Source organism: Lepidochelys kempii, chromosome 10 (assembly GCF_965140265.1).
Source record: "Lepidochelys kempii isolate rLepKem1 chromosome 10, rLepKem1.hap2, whole genome shotgun sequence".
NCBI lineage: Eukaryota > Metazoa > Chordata > Testudines > Cheloniidae > Lepidochelys > Lepidochelys kempii.
The window spans coordinates 30,425,554-30,449,783 of record NC_133265.1 but is presented as its reverse complement, the minus strand read 5'-3'; the positions used below and the strand labels follow the sequence as shown (position 1 = coordinate 30,449,783).

General features: G+C 45.0%; 1 protein-coding gene across 8 annotated transcripts in view; it reads right to left on the bottom strand.

The window, feature by feature from the left end:
* Nucleotides 1-3,713: 3,713 nt before the first annotated feature.
* The window catches only part of GLYR1 (glyoxylate reductase 1 homolog), a 33,172-nt gene continuing 12,655 nt past the window's right edge, over nt 3,714-24,230 (bottom strand). For 3 of the 8 annotated variants that reach the window (XM_073362574.1, XM_073362579.1, XM_073362580.1), the window contains 13 exons: nt 21,693-21,831; nt 20,848-21,090; nt 17,385-17,471; nt 16,403-16,459; nt 15,146-15,196; nt 14,981-15,054; nt 13,219-13,318; nt 10,953-11,063; nt 10,505-10,606; nt 8,922-9,084; nt 8,241-8,420; nt 7,604-7,728; nt 3,714-7,197 (listed from right to left, as the gene is read on the bottom strand). In XM_073362574.1, coding sequence (XP_073218675.1) covers nt 7,123-7,197; nt 7,604-7,728; nt 8,241-8,420; nt 8,922-9,084; nt 10,505-10,606; nt 10,953-11,063; nt 13,219-13,318; nt 14,981-15,054; nt 15,146-15,196; nt 16,403-16,459; nt 17,385-17,471; nt 20,848-21,090; nt 21,693-21,831 — 1,507 coding nt within the window. In that variant the 3' untranslated portion in view covers nt 3,714-7,122. The remainder of the gene's footprint in view (nt 7,198-7,603; nt 7,729-8,240; nt 8,421-8,921; nt 9,085-10,504; nt 10,607-10,952; nt 11,064-13,218; nt 13,319-14,980; nt 15,055-15,145; nt 15,197-16,402; nt 16,460-17,384; nt 17,472-20,847; nt 21,091-21,692; nt 21,832-24,230) is intronic. The other 5 variants (XM_073362575.1, XM_073362576.1, XM_073362577.1 and 2 more) reach the window with 5 other exon arrangements.

Below are 24,230 nucleotides of genomic sequence, written 5' to 3'. Positions count from 1 at the left end.
ATTGATTCCCAACTGACCGGTAGCTGTCTGGCATTGCAAGCTTCCACAGGGCTATTGCCACTCGCTTCTCAACTGTGAGGGCTGCTCTCATCTTGGTATTCATGTGCCTCAGGGCAGGGGAAAGCAAGTCACAAAGTTTCATGAAAGTGCCCTTATGCATGCGAAAGTTTTGCAGCCACTGGGAATTGTCCCAGACCTGCAACACTGTGCGGTCCCACCAGTCTGTGCTTGTTTCCTGAGCCCAGAATCAGCGTTCTACAGCATGAACCTGCCCCATTAGCACCATGATGCATGCATTGGCAGGGCCCAAGCTTTCAGAGAAATCTGTGTCCATGGCCTGATCACTCATGTGACCGCGCTGACGTCACCTCCTCGCCCAGTATCGCTTTGCCAGGTTCTGGTGCTGCATATACTGCTGGATAATGCGTGTGGTGTTTAATGTGCTCCTAATTGCCAAAGTGAGCTGAGCGGCCTCCATGCTTGCCGTGGTATGGCGTCCGCACAGAAAAAAGGCGCGGAACGATTGTCTGACGTTGCTCTGACGGAGGGAGGGGCGACTGACGACACGGCTTACAGGGTTGGCTTCAGGGAGCTAAAATCAACAAAGGGGGTGGCTTTACATCAAGGAGTATTTCAGGCAGGACTTCACAGAGGGTTCCAATAAGAAATGGTGCACCTAAGTTATTGTTCCTATTGGAACAAGGAGGTTAGCCTGGCCTCTGATTGATACATGGCTAGATTTACCTCGCTGCACCTTCTCTGTGAGTGACTGCAGTGTGACCTAGAGGAATGAGTCCCCTAGACAGGGGAGGGGGGGAAGCAAATGAGTACAAAACAAATCTGGTCTATTTCTTGTTTTGATCCACTCCATCTATCTTTTACATCTTTGGCTGGCAGCAGACGGTGCAGAAGGACTGCATGCCATCCACATCTCTTGCCTGCCCGGCAGATGGTACAGTACGACTGCTAGCAAGCCATATCGCCTGCCTGCTCACCTTAAGACGGTTCAATAGGACTGCAGGACTAAAGAGAATGACCTGGTCAAGTCACTCCAAATTTAGTACCTGCGCCCATGTCTGCCCAGGCGCTCCCAGCCGACGTGGCCAGGAGCACCTCGGACACGACGAGGACGGCTACCAGTCATACTGCACCGTCTGCTGCCAGAAGGCAATGGGTTGCTGCTACTGTGTAGCAATGCCGTACCGCGTCTGCCAGCACCCAGGAGACATACGGTGACGGTTACCTGAGCGGGCTCCATGCTTGCCGTGGTATGGCGTCTGCACAGGTAACTCAGGAAAAAAGGCGCGAAACGATTGTCTGCCCTTGCTTTCACGGAGGGAGGGAGGGAAGGGGGGCCTGACGATATGTACCCAGAACCACCCGCGACAATGTTTTAGCCCCATCAAGCATTGGGATCTCAACCCAGAATTCCAATGGGCAGCGGAGACTGCGGGAACTGTGGGATAGCTATCCACAGTGCAACGCTCCGGAAGTCGACTCTAGCCTCGGAACTGTGGAAGCACTCCGCCGAGTTAATACACTTTATGCACTTAGAGCATTTTCTGTGGGGACACACACTCGAATATATCAAACCGATTTCTAAAAAACCGACTTCTATAAATTCGACCTTATTCCATAGTGTAGACATACCCTAAGACTGAAACAATGTAACTGGATGTAACTCCGAAGCCTATGTCAGCACAGTCAGCTTGCAGCAGCTACAGGTAGGGTGGAGGGTTCTTTTTGTTCAGAACCTCACTAGGTTGAGTCATCACTGGGATTCACAGTCTGTTACCGGATAATTGTTACGTGTTCAGCCATGTTGACTTTACAAATTACACCTCTGCAGTGTACAGCTATGGTAAGGCATGTAGCTATGCCATGCCAAGAAACCCAGACCATCATATCATCAGAGATAACTCAACCAAACACCACCCTTACTCTAGAGCAGCGGTTCTCAAACGATGGGGCAGGCCTCCCAAGGGAGGCCTGGGAATGTGTCAGTGGAGGTGTGAGCTGTGCGCCTTTTTTTCAAAATTTTTTTTGAAGAGCTCTGGCTGTCAGTCCCAGGTGGCTGGGGCTCGTGCAGAAGGGCCATGCACACCCAGGAGGCAGGGATAAAGAGGACAGTTGGACCCCTGCTACCCTGGGGCTGACAGCTGGAACCCCGCCATGCGGCCTCGGGCTCTTCTCTCCCCCGCCCCCACTTCATTCCTTCACTGGGAGGCCGCCCAGGCTCAGGCTCTCCTCCCCCCGACCCCCACCTGGAGGCAGCAGGGCTCCAGTTGTCAGCTGCAGGGAGACAGCAGCAGTGCAGAAGTAAGTCTGGCAATGGGGCACTAAGTCTGCTATGAAAAGTGATGACATATCACTTTTCACATTGCCACCCTTACTTCTGTGCTGCTGCTGGTATGGCGCTGCCTTCAGAGCTGGGTGCCCAGCCAGCAGCTGCAGCTCTCTGCTCTGCCTTCAGAGCAGAGTGGTGGTATATGTACTTGGGCGGGGGAGGGGGGAGGGGAATAAACTACAGACACAAAGAAAGAGGGCCTGATCAAATAAGTTTGAGAACGACTGCTCTAGGGCTACATTTTCATGCAACAATTTCATTGGTTATATGGGGGAGATTGCACAGAAGGTGCATTACCTCATCCAACTGCCAGTCACACAAATCAATACAAATCTCCCAGCACAGCCTCCAGGCACAAATCACCATAACCAGCATACACAATAACCCCAAATACACACAGCCCCTCATCACAATACACACCCTCATTTGGCACCCACCTGAATCAACACAAATCTCCCAGCACAATACCACCCCCACAAAAAACAATTATCCGAAACGTATATTTTCTCTGCAGCACACCCCCCTCATTCATCACCTGCACAAATCCACACAACTCTCCCTAGCACAAAACTCACAAATCAGCACAATAACCCCAAACATCATTCTTAAGCCTAGAACGTCTGCTGAGTCAGTGTGAAGTGATGAAAGCAGCCACCAGCATGGTTGAAAGCCCTTTTTGTTTAGAATACCATCGTGTTCAGACATCACTGGGATTCAGTCTTGTTACCATCACATTTTTAAAGTTCTCTTTTTTAAGCACATGAATTTACAAATGACACTCATGCAATAGCAAAGGCTTTCAGCTACTACCTTAGCAATAAGGAACGGTGACAATGTCAGAATTCAAATTGTCAGAGCACTTTGCAGCTTCCTCTCTAGATTGTAAGCTCTTCAGTTAAAAGATCTTATCTTCATAGCTTGCCTGGAAAACCCCTCACCATTTATGCCACATAAATAATAAATGTGACTTAAAAAAAAGCATATTCTGGATGAAGGAAATTCTAGATGGCTGGGAACAGTTGCAGTGCCAGCCTCCCATGGGTCTGCAGAAGCTCTGTATTTAGGAGCCACTAGAGAAATAATTGCTGCACCAGGACAGTTTTGTATTTATTATTCCTATTCAAGGCCTCAGTCCCACAATTAACTCCATGTGAGCAGACCTTTGCACTTGCAGGGCCCGAGTGACTTCACTGGGATTCCACAAAGGCGCAGGGGTCGGCTCATGGCAGGATCAGGGTTCTACATGACAGTTGTGCCAGCTGAGCTAGGTGAGGTATAGGACAGCTTGTTACAATCTGCGTATGGAATGGAGAGTGACAGAGGATAGACTTGAGATGGCCTTAGAAACAGCTATGAGAACACTGTGTTACCAAGAAGGGTTTTATTTTCTTTCACCAGTAGCTTTGTTAATTGCACAAAAAAATTTTGTTTTGCCATTTAAACATTATCACACATCCTATTCTGAATGACAAACGTTAATTAAAAACAAGGCAAAAAATAAAAATTCACAATCTTAATTACCTATAGGATCTGTCATTGAGGAAACAAAAGGAAACTGCTTTTCTTTACAAGCTGTTCACAAGTGTCACATTTTCTTCTTAAAAAGGAGGGAGTCAAAAAATAAAGCAAATTGCTAAAACAGAAATCCGCATAAAAAGGAACTTTACAGAATTGCCAACAATATTAAGACAACATTGACTAGCCAGTTTCATTATAGCATCTCTCAATCCACAGCTTCCCCCCTTCCCACCCGTGGATGTCTCAGGCCTGCAAACAGAATGGGATTCGTGTTCAGAGACTAGACATAGATAAATACAAGAATCCAAGTGAAACCAACTCCTGGGCCAGAACCTGAAATGGCATCTGAAACAGTCCACTTTTTGCCATTTCCTTCCCTCCCCCATGCTTCATATCTATTTCAGAGTGCTCTCTCTGCTCCCTTGTGTATTAATAATGGTACAGTCCTGCCGGAAACACCACACCCTCCAGCAGATCTGTATCCATCTAGCTAGAGAGCTGCAGTTAGACTTTTACAGGATAAATTACAGTGTTTTGCTGCTCTGCCCTGCCACTCCCATGTACATTCTGATCCCGTTTGAGAACATGACTGTTTCTGACAAAACAAACATGCAGCAGTGCAGTGACCCGGGAACTATTTTCCTCTGTATAATTCTTTGAATTCACTATAGAACACGGATCACAAGACTTAAGAGCACCCTTCTCCCCAGCTGGTTCCAGACTATAATGCAGGGAGATCCTTGACTACACTGGCTCAGATCCATTCATCCTATATTCCAAGAGGTTTCTGCAGGGACGTTATAAAAGCCTTCCATTGTACCAGCTCAGATACCAAGTGTCCCTAACAGACACACCTTGGAGTATAAATTCTAAGATGCATCTCCTGCACACTGAAGAGGTGAGTAACTTTCCCCACATAAGCTGTGCACCATTTTACAACTGTGATGCGTTTAACCAAGGATTTTGAATGCTGACTGTGGATTTATTGTGGTTGTAAAGTGTGCATACAAGATGTCAAAAGCAGACTGATAGGTAATAGCAGGTAAGGTTACATGTACATTTAACGTACGATACTAGGTGAAGGATGACTGGTTTTCATGAGTAGATGTATATAAGATTGTTCACAAACACAGTAATGGGTAATCAGGCCAAGTGATGTCTAACAGGATCTCTTGCTACAGGGAGATACTTACTTTAGGAGGGGATGTGTAATACAGTGTTCGCTCACAAACAGTAATGGGTCATCAAAAGAGGTGAAGTATTTAAAACATAAGTCACATCTACAGCTTAAGGGAGGAGTTGGATGTTATATTCCATAAAGGATACCTGATACGTTCCCATTTCTTAATGAACTAGACCCACAACTTTATAGATCCCATTGCAGGCAAGGCATCTGCTTCAACTAAAGCAATCCCGAGCCACAGGATCATCAGAGGGTTTTCCTAAATAACACTGCCGCCCCTAAACAGCCCTTAATAAAGAAGGGGGCAACAATGCCAAGGTGGACTCCAAGGCTGTTTGTTCTTAGCCAATGCAACGAAAAGGATCTGATGGTAAAGGACAAGCAGCCCTTAAGGACCTAACAGAACACAGCCTGCTCTGCATTTGCTTTCTTTTCCACTTCAGAATTCCAGCATAAAGGGAGTCAAGAGTGTTACCCAACCTAAGGAGGTGGGGGAGTGATCTCAGCCAAGAAAGCTGGTTCCTGGTGTTTTACTAACCTTTTCATTCTCTGAGTCCAAAATGCAAGAACCCTCCTTAAAGGCTAATACTGAGAAAATTAAAATGACAAAGTTCTGTGTTTTTACATACTCAGGCATTGTTTGGACTCTGGCTTTCTCCACCTTCGGCACTAAAATTTTTTCTGTGTTTTTGTGAGTTCACTTCTGCAGTTCAGCTCCAACACTTCTAGGCTCAAGTTCAGCAGCACTTTAGGCTCCCATTATATTTACTAGGCCTTCCTTAAACTTGGGATCGTGCCAAGCAGTCACAACTGCAGCAAGAGATATGCTATGCTAGTGTGGTGCCCATAACAGCAACACTCAGCATTTGTATGTGAAATTTTACATTTTCAAAGTTCACTAATCAATCCTCACAACATCCCTGTGAGGTAGGTTAATATCAAGCTCATTTTTACAGATGTGGAAACGGAGGCAAAGAGCTAAAATGACTACCTGAAGGCCACAGATGAAGAGCATGGACTGGAACTGTGGGACTTCCTACCTCTTGGCCCTATGATCATTCCTCTAAGACCATTCTGTCAGATTCATGACTCTACTTGGGATATTGCCGGAACCCAAGAAGCGTTTGTAAATAACTGTTAGGAAAAAGTGGAGGTTGCAGATGATTTTAAAAAATCCACATAAAATAAGGGCAGGAAAGACCTTGAGGTTTGTTCCTTCACCAAGAGAAAAAATTCTGGCTCAATTTTAATCTTTGAATTTTTACTTATGATTTTTTTAAGCAAACCCCTATAAATCTTTTAACACTGTTTATAGGGATGTGCAGCTGTGATTAGCCTTTTAGGAGGCTGTGTTTATATCATGGTCTCTCATCCACCATGGCCTGTGGTTCCTAAGCTAGAGTTATCTGTAGAGGAGAAGCCATGAATAATACAGCTTGCTCTTCCCATCAGTATGAGGTGCTCATTCATCAAGGTGCTGGGGGACCAGACAGTGTTGCATGCAGCCTACATACAGCCCCATCAACTTACAGAACTGCCCTTGGGAGGTGCTTTGTTCTATAGCAGTGGGTGATGAGCAGGAGCAATTCTCACACCCTCCCCCCACCCCCCCCACTGGGATTTAGGGTTGTACTGATATTCACAGGTAGATGGGATGTATTACAACTGTCCCTCGATGCAGAGAGGCCAATGCATATGTTACCCATGGGAAAGGAGAGAAGCAATTGTTAGAAACAGCATCTCGGACAAGCATACAGAGGAGAAATAAAAAGCCAAGCAGCAGATTTCTGGCTGAATTGCCTCAGAGCTTCTGAACCAGCCGCCACCATTCTGTTCCGTGACTGTCAGTGCATGGCATGGATGTTCTAATCAGATTGCAATAATCCGAGCCCCCTCCTCCCCCTTGTGCCACCAGGGGAAGGCTCACTGCAGCAGCTGCCCTTGAGGCAGATCTCAACAAAGTTTGTGTATAAAAGGAAATGGAGAGACAGAGATGGACTGGTCCAGAGTTAAAACCCAGTATCATCATAATATTAATTAATAATCATGGTATTAACAGTAAGAATGGTGCAGCCTAGTGGATGTAGGCCCTGTACACAGCAGACATATCGTTGTCTGATTGGTCCAATGCTTTTGCTCGTTTGTATACCTGGAGGAGAGAAAGGGGCAAAGGATCAGTTACACTTTTCCCTGGAAGTCTGCATCTAGCAGAACTACTAAGTAGCCATCACTAACCAGAGCACTGCACACATTGAACTGGGTAATTAGTACAACACAGAATAGAACACACAGATCTTGCAGAAGCACTTTAAGTGTCACTTTCTCTGGGCACATATGATCTGTAAAATTCCCATCAAACCTATCTCCCCAAGTCTCCATCTCATCCATCATACTATAAGATATACACCAATCCCTGCTACCTTGTCTCAAGGCAGCCTTCCCTTCTAGATTTTCCCCCTTGTTGAGAAGCAGCCCCTCCCTACCCAACACAAGACTCCAGTTCTGTCTTGCAGGAGACAGGTCCACACACTAAGTTGAAATGCTGAGTGTCTTACCTCATTGGCTGCAGCTGCCATGGGAGTTGGGTGGTTGACGGAATCACCTAGTGCAATGGCTAATCTAAGATCCTTCTGGATGTATTTTAGGTAGAAGTCAGGTTTAAAGTTTCCTTGTAGGATATCTGTAAAGAGAGGCCAAAAATCAGACTATAAATCAACCCTAAAAATACCTCAGTGGCATGCAATTCAACATAAATCTTCATTTCCCCATCCCCAACTCCCAAGATGCTCCTTCCCTATTCCCCACCCTGTCCCTTCTTCCAGTCACATACAACACAACAAACAATTTCACTACCACAACTGTCGAACTGAACCCAGACTTCCAACAGTTCCTAGGGCAGATTTCCATCCATTTTCATTTGTCACCTTGCCCAGTGAACTCCTTAATACCAGTCCTAAGGAGACACTGGCTGCAGGTGAAAGAATTGGTGCTGTGTCTCTGAAGCCCTTACCATGCTGGGATACAGAATTCAACCTTTCATATCAAGTGTGACAAAGGGGACAGCAAGAGAAAGTTCCCAGCACCATAGGCTGATAGCAAAAGGGACGTTTACTTTTCCCCCTTCATCTCTGCCTACAGCTGCTAGGTTAAAGCAATAACCATGGCCTATGACAAAACAAGAGGGAAATTTACTTTGGCACTTCTGATCCAGGAAGATGCTGGCAAGTTGTCCCTGATTGAGGATATCCAGAAGAGTTTGCTGGGACTGACCAGTCACTTGAGCCAGGGTCAGTCCTTCTGCTATCGTAGCCATGAAGCTACCTTGGACCATGTTCACAATCAGCATCATCTTGGCAGCATTGCCTACTTCACCTGTGAAAGAGACATACCATTGGATGTTCCTCTGTAGCAAGGCAGGCTCCCTGTATACATGACATTAGCAATCCTAGACACTCCACAAGACCCACCCAGCCCTAGTAGCTCTCCCTTCCCCCAGTCTTACAGATTGCTGACCCTTAGGGCCACTGTCTTGAGGGAGAAGGAAGAAACTTACCGTGATGAAAAGTATGGTTTGAACTAAAAACCTTCATGCAGCCCTAGTTATAAACCTCACCCTAAACATGGTTCCGATTCCAGTGTTTCAAACGGGAGCTTCAGCCAACTTCAGAACCCCCAACCCAATTCTAGACAGACATGTACCTGTCCAGTTTCTTGTACTACCTCATGAGAGAGAGAGAGGAGACAACCAGCTGATATGCTCAACCTCTTACCAGTGGTCTGCAAAGAGGATATATGTCCCCCTCAGACTCCTTGCTGGAAATCCTGCTCCTTGCATTGACTGAGAAACTGCAAGGCCCCTGGTGTTTCAATTACCTAGAAAAAAAGAGGTCTTCCCCATTGCTTGGAAACAGCTACTGCAGTCCTCATATAAACCCCTATCTCCAGCTGCTAAGATCACCAGCATCCCATCATTAGACAGCTGTTGATTTCCTGAGACTGGTGCTTCCAAGAAGCGACCACCCCTGGATACTATCACCTGGAAACAAAGAGAACATACTCTGTTTAGCTATGCACAAACAGAACAGACACACGCTGTGTACGCAGCAGGGCAAACAAAAACACCATGCAGGGTGCTTCTAGCACTAGGTACAGAAGCATAAAGCAAAGTAAATTGTCTATACATACAGATAAGATGAAGAACAGAAATGCTGCAGAATACAAAATAGCATACAACACAGAGTACTGCAAAAGGTACCCTAGCCCAGGAACTTGCCTTAGCCATGTATTCGTACCTCTGTTCACGTTTCCCCATCCCACAAAGGTGGACTAGAGGACTATACATTTCAGTATCTGAAAACTATGTGACTGTGTCACATGCCGCTGGAAAAGTCTAAGGAATTTGGGACAACACTGAAAGTGTATATTATCTAGGGGTGGGAGTGAAGAAGAGGTGCTAGAAAGGAGTTGGTTGAATAGAAAATGACTCCATGGACTCTGCCCTTGTTCATGACAACTATTATTTGCAGATGTGTTTATTTCACCGGCACCATCCTAAATTAGGAGAGGCACAAGGACGGGGGCTTGGAAGTCAAGAGGATGGAAATATCCTGGCATTTAAGTCCATAGAACAGTTTCTTTTAAATTTTACTTTGGCTGCCCATGAAAGTGAGAGTGCAGGCCCAGGACCACAGGCCTCTGACAGATCTTCTAGTGACTTTCTGGACTTTTGTTCCTGACAGGAGCATGTTAGTTCATAGCACATCCGCAGTCTGAATTTACCAATTCACCAACAGACATGACCTTACATTTCACCAATTTAAATTTTGTGCGCTATTGTACTGCCCAGTCCTCCTGCTTTTAGGCCTGGACCAAAGCCAGTTTCAGGACAAAGGCATATGGACTTGAGAGGTCAAGGTAGGAAACCAAAGTTTCTGCTGGAAGTGGTTGAAACCTTGCTTCCCTCAGATACAAATATCTGGGTCTCCCTTGATGTAAATATTTTTAAGACCAGGCACATGAAGGAGCTTCCTTCCCATGCCCTGGAGTATTTAACAACAAACCAAGGAATAGCCAAATTATGTATATTGAACAAATAGAGGAAAACTTACTAGCCACCAATAAGACTCCCAAACCTTTTCTCTCCCCCTCCACCAAAGCTGCTACTGTGAAAGTTACTATGGAGGATAGGAACTCTCTCAGGAACTGGAGTTTGGTCACTTGACAGCACAGAACTGAAATTATACAGTTTGTTGTACATAATCATTTGAGCAAACCGCTTCTGATTTTGTTAACTGGATATCACTTGACAAGTTACTTTATTTCATTCTTTCTGAGCTTGCACTTTCCCTAGAAGAGTCCTGGATATCTCCCAGTACTGCAACAAACAAGAGTTAACCTCCTGACACAAGAAAAATTCCACAGCAGTGAATGTCAGATGTTTAGTCCAAGGCAATTACCTGTGCCAGTTCTGTGACAGTATCGGCGTCCACTGTCGACATATCCACATAGCACTTCCCTGGGCGGATACCCTGCAATACCCCACTTGGGCCAAGTACCAGCTGTGGGAATAGACAAGGGGTAAAGCAATAGAGTGTCTGCAAAGAAACTCAAATCCTTCAATGTCAGCAGTTAAAACAAACCTGACTCTACAGTGCCAGTCTTCTGGAAGGGTTCCAGAAATGTTCATGCTCTCAGTGTAATTTTAAATAAATGTGTGTACAGGATACAGCAATGTTTTTGTTCGAAAAATTACTACTGTGCTGTCTGGCAACTGGAATGACCCTGACTAATGTGTTCAGTGGAACCAGGAACCTGTATTCCGTGACTGTCCAAAGGGTTTGGGTAGGGCAGGACAAGTCAGGACTCTAACATGCAGTCCGGTTAGGAAAGAGAGATAATCCTTACATCCTTTGCCGCCTTTGGATCTGATACGCAGGCGAAGGTGATGTCACAGGTCGAGACCACCTCAGCGGGGGTTCTTCCCAGCCGTGCCCCCTCCTGGATGAACAAATCACACTGCAAAAGTCACAGATCCAAACGTAAGGAGCAGGAAGCACAAAGCAACAGGTCCTCTAAGCCAATGGTCTCCAAAGTGGAGTGCACGCACCCCAGGGGGTGCACAAGACGATCGATTGGGGGGCACAGCAAGAGGAGCACCGCCGGAGCAAAAGGGCAGAGTGGCAGGAGGAGCACCGCCGGAGGAAAAAGAAAGAAAAAGGGGGCGGCCCTGAGACCCCGGCCCATGGAGGAGCAGGGGCAGCTGCGCAGCCAACGGCCAGAAAGAAGCAGCACTTTCCCCTTCAAAGCTGGCCAGAGAGAAGCGGCGCTTTGAAGGGGAAAGCGCAGCTGCCTCTGCTCCTCCTGAGTCCTCTGGCCTGTGCTCTCAGGGCCGCATTCCAAGAGGGGCTTTAGAGCTGCAGGCCAGGGCCCCGGGGTCCCCTTAGCCCAGGGCCCTGAAGCCCCTGTGTTCCAGGTGGCCCTGCCTGCCGGGGGCGGGGCAGCTCCCAGAATCGTGGCCATGGGGGTGGTGCTGCGCTCCGCAGAGCCACCTGCACCCCCCCTACACCAAACAGGAGCTGCCCCAGGTAAGTGCTCTGCACCTCCTGCCTGCCCCAGCCCTGAGCCTCTTCCCGCATCCTCACCCTGAGCGCCCTCCCACACCCTAACTCCCTCCCAGACCCCGCCCCCCACCCTGAGCGCCCGCTGTATCACAAAGTGTTAAACCAAGATTTTCAAAAATAATAAAGCACATTCGATCACATTGCTCTCACTAAAAATTATTAATAATTCTTTTTAAAGAGAGCAAAAAGGTTTTTTGTACCGTTAATAAAATAAAAAAAAATTAAAAATATTGTTTATTTCATCTTTATCTTGTTTTTTAATTTCTATTTTTGTGTTTTATAATTTACACAATATAGTAGTACATGTATATAATTTATACATAAATAAATATACATATATTGGGGGTGCATGCTCAAAAATGTTTTACTGATAGGGGTGCGCGATCAAAAAAGTTTGGAGACCACTGCTCTAAGCCACTGCCGTAACACACACTCTAACCATTGTGCCCAGACTGATGTGAGACAGACCTGGCGTCTTAGCAGAAGGACAGACCACTATGGAGACTCTGACTTCACAATTCCTGAACCCCAGGAGGCAGGGACAGAGTACAAGAGAAGGAAAATATTCTGAGGATATGTAAAAGGGGAGGGCGGAGTGCATCCTGTGAGAAGTCATAGAAGATTTGGATACTCCAAAGTTTGAGGGAAGGGGAGAAAATGCTGGAAGATGACTGTCAAATGGCACCTCCTGTTTTGTCAGCAGGAATATCCACAGTACTGAGAACAATGTGGGGTTTAATTTATTAGACTGTCTGCTTCTCCAGCTGGTCAGCCTTCTGCCACTGTCTGTGTTTGGGGGGAGGAGGGGGGGCGTGTTGTCTCATCATCCATACGAAAAATGGCCACACTATTTTGTGCGCGTGTGTGTGTGTATATATCACTCTATGCCATGATCTAATGAAAAAAGTACATTACACACACACCCCTCAGTATTCATAAACACTTTAAAGAATCTAAATCCTAGCCTGGAACTCCTCTGCCACCTTGCTAGAGCATTATGAATTGTGCTGAACATCAAATGATTCCTGTTGCCAAAGACAGTAATTTCTCTCCACACTCAGACACCAGTGTCACACTGATGCAGTTCTTTTGGGATCAAAATATTGTGTAGTGTTTTCTTCCCCACTGGCCACCAAAAGAGGAGGAGAGAAGGGAAATAGTACATTGGATACTATGAACTAACATTATATGGCCAATCAGCTGTTCTTGAATTAGTTTCTGATGATGAAACCTGGAAAACTACCTCAGCCTCATCGTAGCAGTTCAGGTTCTCAAGATGAAGCTGTTGTTCCACCTTAGCACAACAGGGTGCCAGGGTGGAGTCTCTCATCTGAATAGCACATCTCTCACAGAGTGGACTTGCTTAAACCTTTCTTGGCTGTCCAGCTCCACACCATGACCAGTGTGGCTGTTCTAGCTGAATACAATAACCCAATGACATTATGCATTCCACTCCTCCAAGCATGTGCACACATTTCTGGAAGTTAAGGCACTTAAACAGGTCCCACTGTGAAAGACTCCATCCCACACCTTCTCATGGACACACTTACCTTCTCAGCAGTCCGGTTCCATACAGTGACCGTGTGCCCCATTTTTAGTAAGTTCGAGACAATGCCACTTCCCATCAGGCCGAGACCCAGAAATCCTATCCTGGGGAAAAGAGACACACATCAGTGAAGAAAAGGGAACACACAGAGACAATAGATGTCAGATTGATGCCACTGAAAATACTGTAGAGCACATGACAGAGGTCCAACACACGAGGAACTTGTGCCACCGCACTCACAGGTAGAAGAAGAACATTTTTAAGAAGCCACCTGTTTCCAAAGGCAGAGTTCAGGCTGATATGAAGAGCAAGCTGGTACTCAAGAAAGCACAAGGAAACAATGAGACCATATTGGCAGTGATCTCAGCATACCAGCTGCCTAATGGTTGTCAAGATTTTTATCGTCATCATGCAAAAGTTCCTTCCCTATTACTCCTATTACACTAGGAACTTCTTTGCAGCTATGGCTCCAGGGATCCTGTATATATCATGCCAGTTTGCTGCAAAATGACAGATGGTAGTCGGAGACCCTGAAATACTAAGTAAGAGTGGATCTAAATTACACTTCAGAGTTTACCATCCCCCATGATGTAGCATTTCTGAATGCTAATTTGAACAAAGCCATTTCAGATGCATTTCAGTTTCAGCTTTACATCTGCCCTTTGGTTCACAGCTGGTTGTATGTGCTGCTTTTGAAGCAAACCAACATATAAGGGTTGGAATGAGTCACTCTAGTTCCTTCAGCAACAGGACTTGCCCATTTCCATTCCTCACAGCTGAAGAGACGTTCCCCCCACCCCTTCAGGGAAAGGGTTTTACCTGAATAATTTCATCTTTACTTTGGGTCCCCTTGAGTAAGGCTGAAAACTGACATCCCCAGAGAAAGAACCGATTTAACGGCAAACAGACCAGAGCCTGATCTGCATTTGAACAGGACAGAAGTCACAGAGTGAAACAGGAAGCCCCGCTCTGGCTCCTGTCACTCTAGAAAGGAGAAGGGGAACATTAGAAGAAACCAGAAGGCTCACGTGCTCCTGTGAGGTGGGAGAAAGCGCCGCCCTCTTCCTCTTGCATTCTAGCTGCTTGAGCTAGTGAGCAAACAAACCTGGTTTTCTGCCAGACATTACTGGAGACATTTTATCTTTGCGGCCCACACTGCATTCAGAAGCACTGATCTGTGTAATATTCTGTCATGTCACGTCACACACTGCAAATGTGTGTCAGGGTCAGACAAAACCCAATCCCCTATGAGCATCCTGAAGGCCTCTTGCTGAGCTATTCCATGGTGCAGCATCCCCACTCTCATGTGTGGCTGTTTCCCATGAATAGGAGTCTCACAGGGACAGTATATGGTTCAGAAACAGTGGGGGAGGGATGGGAAGGTTTATTTATTCTAAATGACAGGATGGTCAATTGCTGTTTGCAGTGTTGTAGCCATACTGGTCTCAGGATATCAGAGAGACAAGGTGGGTGAAGTAGTATCTTTTACTGGAGCAACTTTATTGGCGGAAAGGACAAGCTCTCGAGCTCACAGAGCTCTTCTTCAGGTCTGGGGAAGGTAACTCTGAAGCCTGAAAGCTTGTTCCTTCCACCAACACAAGTTGGTCCAATAAACGATATTACCTCACCCACCTTGTCTCTCTCAGCAGAGCCAATGGCTGCTTCCCCAGATCCACCTGAAAAAGGAAGGGGGTGGAGGAAGAGAAAGAGAGCTGAGTGGCAAAAAGGGAGAGAAGGCAGATTCTTGGAACACATGGGGGCCTTACTTTTTGTCAGTAGGAGTGATGCTGCCATTAACTGCTGTGCTGTCTGCTGCCTGGATGGAGGTGGATCCTGTTTCCTGTGAAGACAAGCCACAAGATATTCTTACTTTAGCAGAACTGCCAGACCTCAACACAATAAGAGTAAGACAACGGGACAGTTTGCCTTACCTCTTCACACACCTTCAGCTTCTTAGTGATTGCCTGATAGCAGACAGTTGGCTATATGAAGAGGAGAAAAACACATTTAGGGAAAGGGCTGGGTGCTCTCGTGCTTTATCCTGCCCTGTACAGAAGAAACTGACCATATGCTTGGTACAAAGGAAAAAGAGGCAACTCATCCCCACGCTATCATCTGCAATGCAGGAAAAGATGGCCACCCTCCTCCCCATGAGAGAAAATAAAGCCCAGAACTTTCCTGCAATGCAGGGTACCAAAATCCCTAAAGTTCTTACTCAGGCTGTTCACCCTCTCTTCTAGGTACTACACGCTCCTATGCGACAATCCACACCAATGGAAGGTGGAGGCCCTGAGTATAGGGGACTTACCTGTTCACACATTTGACACTGCAGAAGATGGAGACCCCTAAACCCTTTTCCCCCAGAGGATGCAGACTAGTATCTTGCAGAACACCCTGCTTCACACCTACACTCAGTGTGTCACTGATGGCTGGAAAAGCAGAATCCTTATTAGTAAGGGAGAAGGTGTGGGGGATTTAACAAATGGATTGTGATAAAGGCTTCAGACTCATTAAGATTAAAGATAAGAACCTGTTAGAATCTGCAGCTATCTGCTCTTAATCCAGCTGTCTCTGCCCAGATCCCTACCTGGATACAAACCCACTTCATTTATTTGACCTTCTCTTTAATCTCGATCTTCACTGCCTGATGATAAAAATCCCACATGACAACCTGTCTTTCTTGGCATTAGTTGACTGCATTTCCCAGGGACAAGAAGGTTCAATGTAATGCTCTCCTTCCTATTCCACTCATTATTCAGGACCTGAATCACCAAGCTCTACCCAGATGAAAGAACTAGTAGATCAATCATCCCAGAAGACAAGAACAATGGATTACTTGACACAGGAAATACCATCTCTTACGTGATAGTATCAACATGGGGAATTCATTGCAGCTGATGGTCAGAGTCAAATCATGTGGCTAGATAACTTTTTATTGCCTGTAAAATTTGTAGTTATAAATGCTAAAATAAAGTTCACCTAAGTCCAAAGGTTAGGGAGTGAGAGGACCACTATAGGGGTGCGATAGAGGTTCATAGCTGTAGCTCCAAATGCACAGCACTGGACAACTGGCTATTGTGCATTCTGTCTGAAGCATCAGACATTAGACCCTGCAGAAGGCAGGAGGCTTAGCTAGATGGACCAGCTGTTTGAGCCAGTCTGCCAAAACCTATGTTACTATGGCTCACCTTCTCTGTCTGGCTGAGCAAGAAGTGATGGAAATGTGGGTCACCATCATTCACAGGCTGCAATCAGAAAAGCACAGGCTGAGAAACATCACCAGAGATTTACTGAGCAACCTCAGCATTGATTCCCCTGTTCTCCCAGACGGACGGCAGCATTTCCCAGTTTAAGAAACCTGATAAATTGCTTCCCTTTCTCTGCCTGCCTACTTTAGGACCTCTGACAGAGTAATTCCCAACTCAGGGAACATGTGGGAAACAGGAAATCATGGGAGGGGAATGAAAGATTGAGAATATGGCTGAATTATATTAAGAATGAGGTGGCATACCAGCCAGTCTAGAATCCTGGTCAGAAGAGATACTCAAATGCTATTTGTTTAAAGCATGTCAAATTAGAAAGACTAGGAAGATTAAATTTGAGACTACACTCAGCAGATGATCTTCCATACTATATGTTCTACAACATCTAAGCCCCATGGGGCACAATCATGCGACTTCCTAGCACTTCCCAGTTTAAACTGGGATTTTATCAAGAACAGTTTTGGTGGTTTAAAGGAAGACAGGAAAAAATCATTTAAAAGGTAACTGCTTACCTGCGCTGCTAATGATAGCAGAGTTAAAACTAAAAGGATGTTAAACTGGAAGTGTTGGCATACTGTGTGACTGCTGACAAATAACCATGTAGAAAATATACAGACAAGATACACAGACCCAGAGGAAGGGAACTGGCTAACTAAGGAACAAAGCTTGCTCATTTATACATCAGCTCCCCTGAACACTGACTGGCTGACTCAGTTACATTTCAGTATCATAAAAAAAGCTAGCTGTCCTTTCCACCTCATATAGGAGCAAGAAAGATCTATGACTATTATTAGAGCCTAGGAAAATGTGAGACTCAAATGCACTGTCCCCAGCATATCCACTCCTATAAGGGTCACTCTAGCTCCTAAATCACTTCTGATGCAAAGAAAGCTAAGAGTTTAATTACCTCACTTACACCTGGTGGCCACTTAAATCCTGCCACTGTTCCAGTCATCACTCTCTTCACTGTACTGGACTCAGGGATCGTGAGGTCCTGAGGAGAGACAAGGAGGGTGATAAAGACTGTGACTGATGGAGTCCCAAGGGTTGACCATGTAGTGTTGGCTTTTATGACATACAAACAAGACAATTTTTGAAGAGCATCATGAAACACTTTTCATTTCACAGGCCTTTGGGAAATCCCTCCCCAAAGAAGGTCACACTGCACCATGCATTGCATTGTCAGTGTAAGACTAGTCCAGTAGTGGGCAAGATGAAGGAGAGTAGGAATCACTGACACGGGGAGTTTGCCAGAGTTATGATTTCAGGAGAAATCCCACTGTACCTAGGAGGAATGCATATATTTACACAAATGGAAAACAAAGTTGGAAAGAACTGAACACCCCCTACTCCAGCATTTCCCCAAATGTGAGGCCCATCCCTCAGAGTGGGTGGGCGGGGTGTGAGAGAGAGAGAGCTAATCAGGGCACGGGGATGTTGTCACAGACTTCTTAATTGTTCTCCAGATTCTCAGCTTTCATTTCTTTAAAAATTAGTCTCTGCTATAGATAGTGAGGAAACCTTCACAACATAAAGCAAGCATAACCAAAGCACCAATGTCTGCCTCAGTTTGCAGAGTACCCAATACAGTAGCTCAGGTGTTTGTTTCATTTCAATAGATGCTAACTCCAATAACAATCATACTTAACATGTCAATGTTTCAACTACTTCACTACTCAGCAAAGCATGTAAGAAAGAGGAAGTATATTATGAAGTTCTATAGCAGCATTTTGCAAATGTGGTGTACAGAAGATGTACAAATTAAGCTGCGCAGGCCCCTATGACAGCACATACCAGGATTCAGGAGGGAGATGGGGCATGATTGGTTTCATTTTCCTGGAGGATTTTTTTTTTTCAGCTGTCAAGAAATGGACAAACATGACCCTCTCCCTCCCCAGATCTACTTCCTGAAAGAGCACATTACTGTCCAAACACTGGCAGTTTCACTTGGGGAACAAAGCAGCAGCTCACGTTACTTGGAACAAAGATGGCCGAAGTATGGTTCCTGGACCTAATCTGGCTTGTTGCTGCTGTCTTTTTGAAACAGACCACTACTCTGGACATTTCAGACCCCAGCATGTAAAGTTCCATCTAGATCTAGGAGACCTTCCACTCAGACCAAGGTGAAGCACTGCCTGCTGGGATTTGTAATTAGTGGGAAAGGCACGGCCGTTTGGACAGTCGAGGGTGGCTACAATCTGCTTTGTTTAATGCAGGTTAGTGGCCCTTAGGATCTTGACAAGTTATGGATGTCCAGATTTTGCCTAACTTAAAAATATTAATCGCTTTAGTTTAAAATTGAGCATATTTTAAAGAAGAGTACAGCTGTGGTTGTGAGCTTCTTGGCAGCTCAGCAATGTCACCTCTCATCATTAAGTAGTGTAGCTATCTCCCTCCTCCCCTCCCCCCCCAACAATAAGGATAAAGAAAGATTCTCTGTCTGTTATGAAACAGAACTGACACTGTCATAGAAGCCAACATTTCACGCCACTCAACCTATGCAGGTAGAAAATGCGTGTTCAGTATTTCTTCTTTTGGCCAGAAAAGTAAAATATTAGATTTGTAATTATTATTTTCACAATACAGATAACAGAATTTATGCCTGGGCTTGTACATTTCCATGATGGCATTAATAGACAGCATATTATTCTCTGGAAGCACATACCGTTATCAACTTCACATCTTAGTTAGCCTGTTGTCTCTGACCAGACATTTGCTAGCCAGTTGATCAGCTCAATGTCATAAGAACAGCTTTCCACAGCCTCTGCTGAGGTTTGCCAATAAAATACTTACTTTATAAATCCCTCCAACTCATTTCTGGCAGCTGGCATGACTCCTGCAGCTGCATTCTCTGCATGTGACAAATGCCACATGCCAAGATGACTGACAAGTCTTCAGGCCAATGAGGATCAAACTCATGACTGGCAACTGATCTCATATATACAACCTTCAGCAACATGCATCCTCCAAGATTGGAATCATGCTCTGATCCAAGAAAGCATCTTTCATCCCCAGAAGATTCTGAAGGTGCATTTTAATCCATGTATTTATACCTGAACTTTTAACATTTGCCTATCCAGAAGCACAAGGAACATGTACAATAAGTTAGTCAATAAAAAGTTATTCTGCATTAACCAATTATAGCCCCCAGGAGCATCAATACTGCTCAGAACCCACAATACCCACCCACCTTTTCCTCTTCTCAGAAGAAAGGAGAAACAGATAGGCCTCAACAGACACTGGAATTCTCTTCCTGACCACTCTCTTCAGTTTGACAAAGAGAGAGTCAATAGCTCATCACTAAACCTAATTTGCCAGCAGTACCCTCACATCTACTACCTGGTGTTAGCTGGAACTTAACTGCAGGGTTATCAAGGAGAAAGGCTGCTGCTCAGACAACTAGGGCCCAATCCCATTAGAGCTTTACAGATCAAGACTGACATCTTGAATTGTACTCCAAAGTGAACTGGAAGTCAGCAAAGAACATGAGTCACAGGTACAAAGTGATCCCTTTGAAGAATCAGTGAGCAAGCAGACTGCCATGCTGTGCACGGACTAAAGTTTCTCAATGGTTTTCAGCAGCAGTCCCTTGTAGAGCACGTGCATTATAGTAATCCATTTTGGAGGTGACAAAGACATGGATCACTGCAGCGAGGGCGACAATCAAAATAAATTGCAATCTTCTAGCTGAGGACAGATACAAAAATACATTTGGTTGCTGCCGCAGAGACACAGAAACAACTGAGAATACAAAACCTGGTGTTACATTGTATCTCAGTAACAGAGGGACTACATCCACAATCACAGAAGCTAAAATAAGCCTCACTAATGCTTCTGATAGCTTTCCTCAACCCACAAGCATTTCTTCAGTGACTCTCAATCAGATGTCCTGACCCAAGCCCCCAATCTCTGTTAGCACTGGGAGTAAGGGAGGGAAGAGTATCAGTCATTCAACCACACAAACCAGATGAGATGGGAGGGGAAATGTACACCAGGATATCATTTCAAGGCACTAAAGCTCACATCTCCTCACTAATCTTCAAATCGGACCTCATGCATACACTGAGCAGGTAGGGTGGCAAGACGGAACCATGTGCAACCGCACAAGACAGCCCTCTAAGATCTCTCAGAAAAAAATGAATGGAGACATTCAAGAAAGACTATCTAATCCTGCTAGGAATCCACAGAAGACAGTCAACGATAACCTGGTCATGGGTATCGGTCAGCTAATAGATTCAGAAGAATTGACACGAACAGCTTTACAAATGGTACAAAACTGAGCCCTTCCTTTTGGCCTGTAAGCCTAAGTGCCATCCCTAGAGTCAATCAGTAAAGTCCACAGGTCATGGCAGGACATGCACAACACAAACCTTCTCATCTTTGGGGGGCCGTCCCCGCTTCCGGGGGCTCTGATCTAGTGCTCTTTTCAGAGGTGATTTTGAGCCTCGCTCTGAGGAGACAGAAGATGCTCGCTTCTTTCCTTCTCCTGTGCTCTTCTTCAACTTCCCTTCAGACAAACCAGCTTTGCGCTTCTCATCACCAGCAGACTGCTTGCCTCTCTCCTCACTGGAATTACGCCGGTTCTTCTCTTCACTGGAGTTATGGGAAGACGCCTGAGAGATTATAGAACAGAAGATTGGAAGAGAGGAACTCGAGTGATTTTCATAAAAAACCCAGGGATACCAAGAATCCAGTGCTGATTATCAGGAAACTGATGGTTCAAAGTCACATTACAGCACCGGGTCCAAGAAAAATTAGCTCTTTGAAGCTGTTGAGTTTGAAATTATTGAAGTTAGCATTTAAGTCAAATGTATCAGTTTCAAAAACTTGTTCATAGAACATGCCACGTGAAGGATCGCTGGGGAATCATGTAGTCTAAAACAAAGGTTTAGGAGAAAGTAAGTTTTAACCCCAGATTTAGCGCTGATTTACTGTGTTGTCAATTAGCCTCTCTGCTTCAGTTTCCCCATTACTAAAAAAAGGGATAATGCTTACCTATTTCACAATGGGGTTGGGGAAATTCATGTTTGGTTAAGTGCTTTGCAGATGGAAAGTACTATGTGAGTGCTAACTAGTATCATGGCCATCATGACCACTCTTCTATGGAAAGTTTAAAGCTAGAGGCCACCAGCTTTAATAAAGGTAATACAGAAGCTTGGTTATTGATCACATCAAGCCTTACTTTGGTACACAAAGCAAAGTTAAAACCACTCACCTGGTCTTTGCCTTTGGCTTTCTTAAGGAACTCCTCCACAGCATCCACAGCCTGCTGGAAGCGCTTACCCTTGTTAATCTTGATCATTTCCTCTTTGTGGGCGTGATAAGGCTTCAGCTGTTCCACTTTGATCCAAGCACTGATAATAAACGTCAGAAAATGTTAACTACTGATACATTTTCCAATCAAAACACACATCAACTTCCTCACCCAACCCCACCATGTAGAGGTAAAACTGACATATACAATAGTATGGCCACATTGGACTGACCATACCAGCAAACTCACTTCTGTTCCCTCTTCCCTGATGGCTCCAACTCCTACATTCACTGAAGTCTTTCTTCAGCCTTCCCAACAAGTAGCATACCCAACTGTGCAAATGAAACTCGCCTCTGGGCACCATTCATGTGCTCTGCCAATGCGCCCACATGTGAGCACACACATTTATAAGTGCACAACTGATTGCTCTTGTACTGGTGTGGGGAACACCCACACACCCAATGTGGGATTTTATTCCTAGGACTGTTGCAACAGGAGGCCACTCAACAGTTCTGACAAAACCACCTTTTGGTCAGAGACAAGATTATTCTTGTCTAGTACTGTGTATGTATGTATAAATCCCCATGAGGGCTGGAAGAATAGACAATATTTTTCAAAATTAGATTTTATAACACTTGAGTGACCACCACAAACAAAAGGAGCATACACACCATAGCTCACTGCACACCACACTTTCAACACACACAGGATCAAATGACTTGAAATAAAAGTGAAAAATTTCAGTTTGATGAAAAAAGCATTTATCCTCAATTGCTGGCAGTGTGTTTAAGAGTGGCTCGCACCACTGTGTTTTATAACGTAGTAACATCAAAGCAGAGCTCTCTTCTGCTTTGTGAAGAAACTCCTACATTTTCTCCCTGTAACAACTGGTTTTCCTTGACATTTCTGAAATGTGTAGGCTCTCGCACGGAATGATTGCCTTCTTTCACGTTGTCTACCTCTTCAAAATTTTCATTCCGGACTGCTCCTCATCAGTTAAGTGGCTGCAGTGCTATTTCCCCTTTACTATTGGGAAGAGTACAGTTCTGTGCACTACTTATTGGAAACGTTGCTGAATAGGAACATCCATCAGCATTTTCATCAGGGAGCAGCTCAGTGTACAGCATTAGGCAGGGAAATGAATTTTAAAAATGGGCACCATTGAAAAACAAAAGATGCTAAATGTCAGTGGTAGAAGATTTAAACATTTTGATCACCCCCAGCAATGGTTATCTCCTGCAGACAGGTGCTGCTGTTCACAGGAAGCCTTTTCAATTTCATATTTTCAAGAATCATATCTACATAGCTATAAACCGAACACAAATTTTGATACATGATGCCTCAGTAGCTCATTTTTCAAGGAATGGAAATTAGAAATCCACCCATTATGGCATGAATCCTCTATTTTTAAATCGGACCTCCTCCACATAACTGGTACATTCGGTATTGAAGAGTTTCATAATGTTTAAAAAGTTGCAGAACTTTCCCAATTAACAGCAGCTTTTCTCTTTCACCTTCCAGTTGTGCTATCACATCAGAATATCTAGGAGCTCTTTGGCTCAGCTTTTCTGCCCTTTTCTAGTTTGTTTTTCCATGGCTTGTCCATATACTCAACAGACAAGCAATCTTATCCCAGTTCCATATATTATCAGCGTGATGGAATCAGACTGCCAGAGAGCTGTTCTCATTTACTACAGTCTCTGAGAGAATCAGCTTCAAAAACAACCTGTGGTAGAGGCAGCTTTCTCCATCCACCTGCCTTAAAATCATAATTCCCCACTGCTTTTTAGAATGTTCATCTGTGCAGTTTTAAAGCCCGGAGTATTCCACTGATCTCATCATTCGTTGCTTTTCATTTTAAAGTCCCTGGCCTCCGCATCAAGGTTTTCTGATCAGCCATAACAAATAGCCTGTGTCTCCTGGATCTGTTTAGGACAGCAGGAAAATAGCAGAGTTTCCAGTTTCATGCTCATGGATGAATTTTCTTTTCTTTTCACTTCACATTTGGGTCTTGCCCCTTTGCCTGTTCCTATTTGCTCTTTTTTCATGATGCAATGACCAGTTTACCATCTTAAGGCCTGGGTGGAGCAGCTTCCTTTCCACTAGCATGGGCCATTGTGTACAATGAGCCACTAAATCAGTCAGTGTGGTACTGCAAACATTTCACAGATAGATGCTTTTCACATAGGACTTAATATAGAAGAGATCAGAAACTTCATGGCTGTTAGAGCAGGTAACTGTTGCTTAGAGGTTGCGGTTAGCACAGGTTTCACTGTGCAGGAAGCATGCTTACACACTTTCCACTTACTGCAAGCAGGTTCTTGCTCTAGAGTTTCCACCATAGCCCTGAAGGGTGGAAGATCCCACAATGCTTTCCATTCTGTGCACCCTACAGAATCCTTTCCCCGGTCCTACATCCCCCTTCATACCCACCTTTGAGTTAGCACAATATAACGAGTGAAATCAGTGATTCTCAGACAACAGTCTACAGCCTAGAAA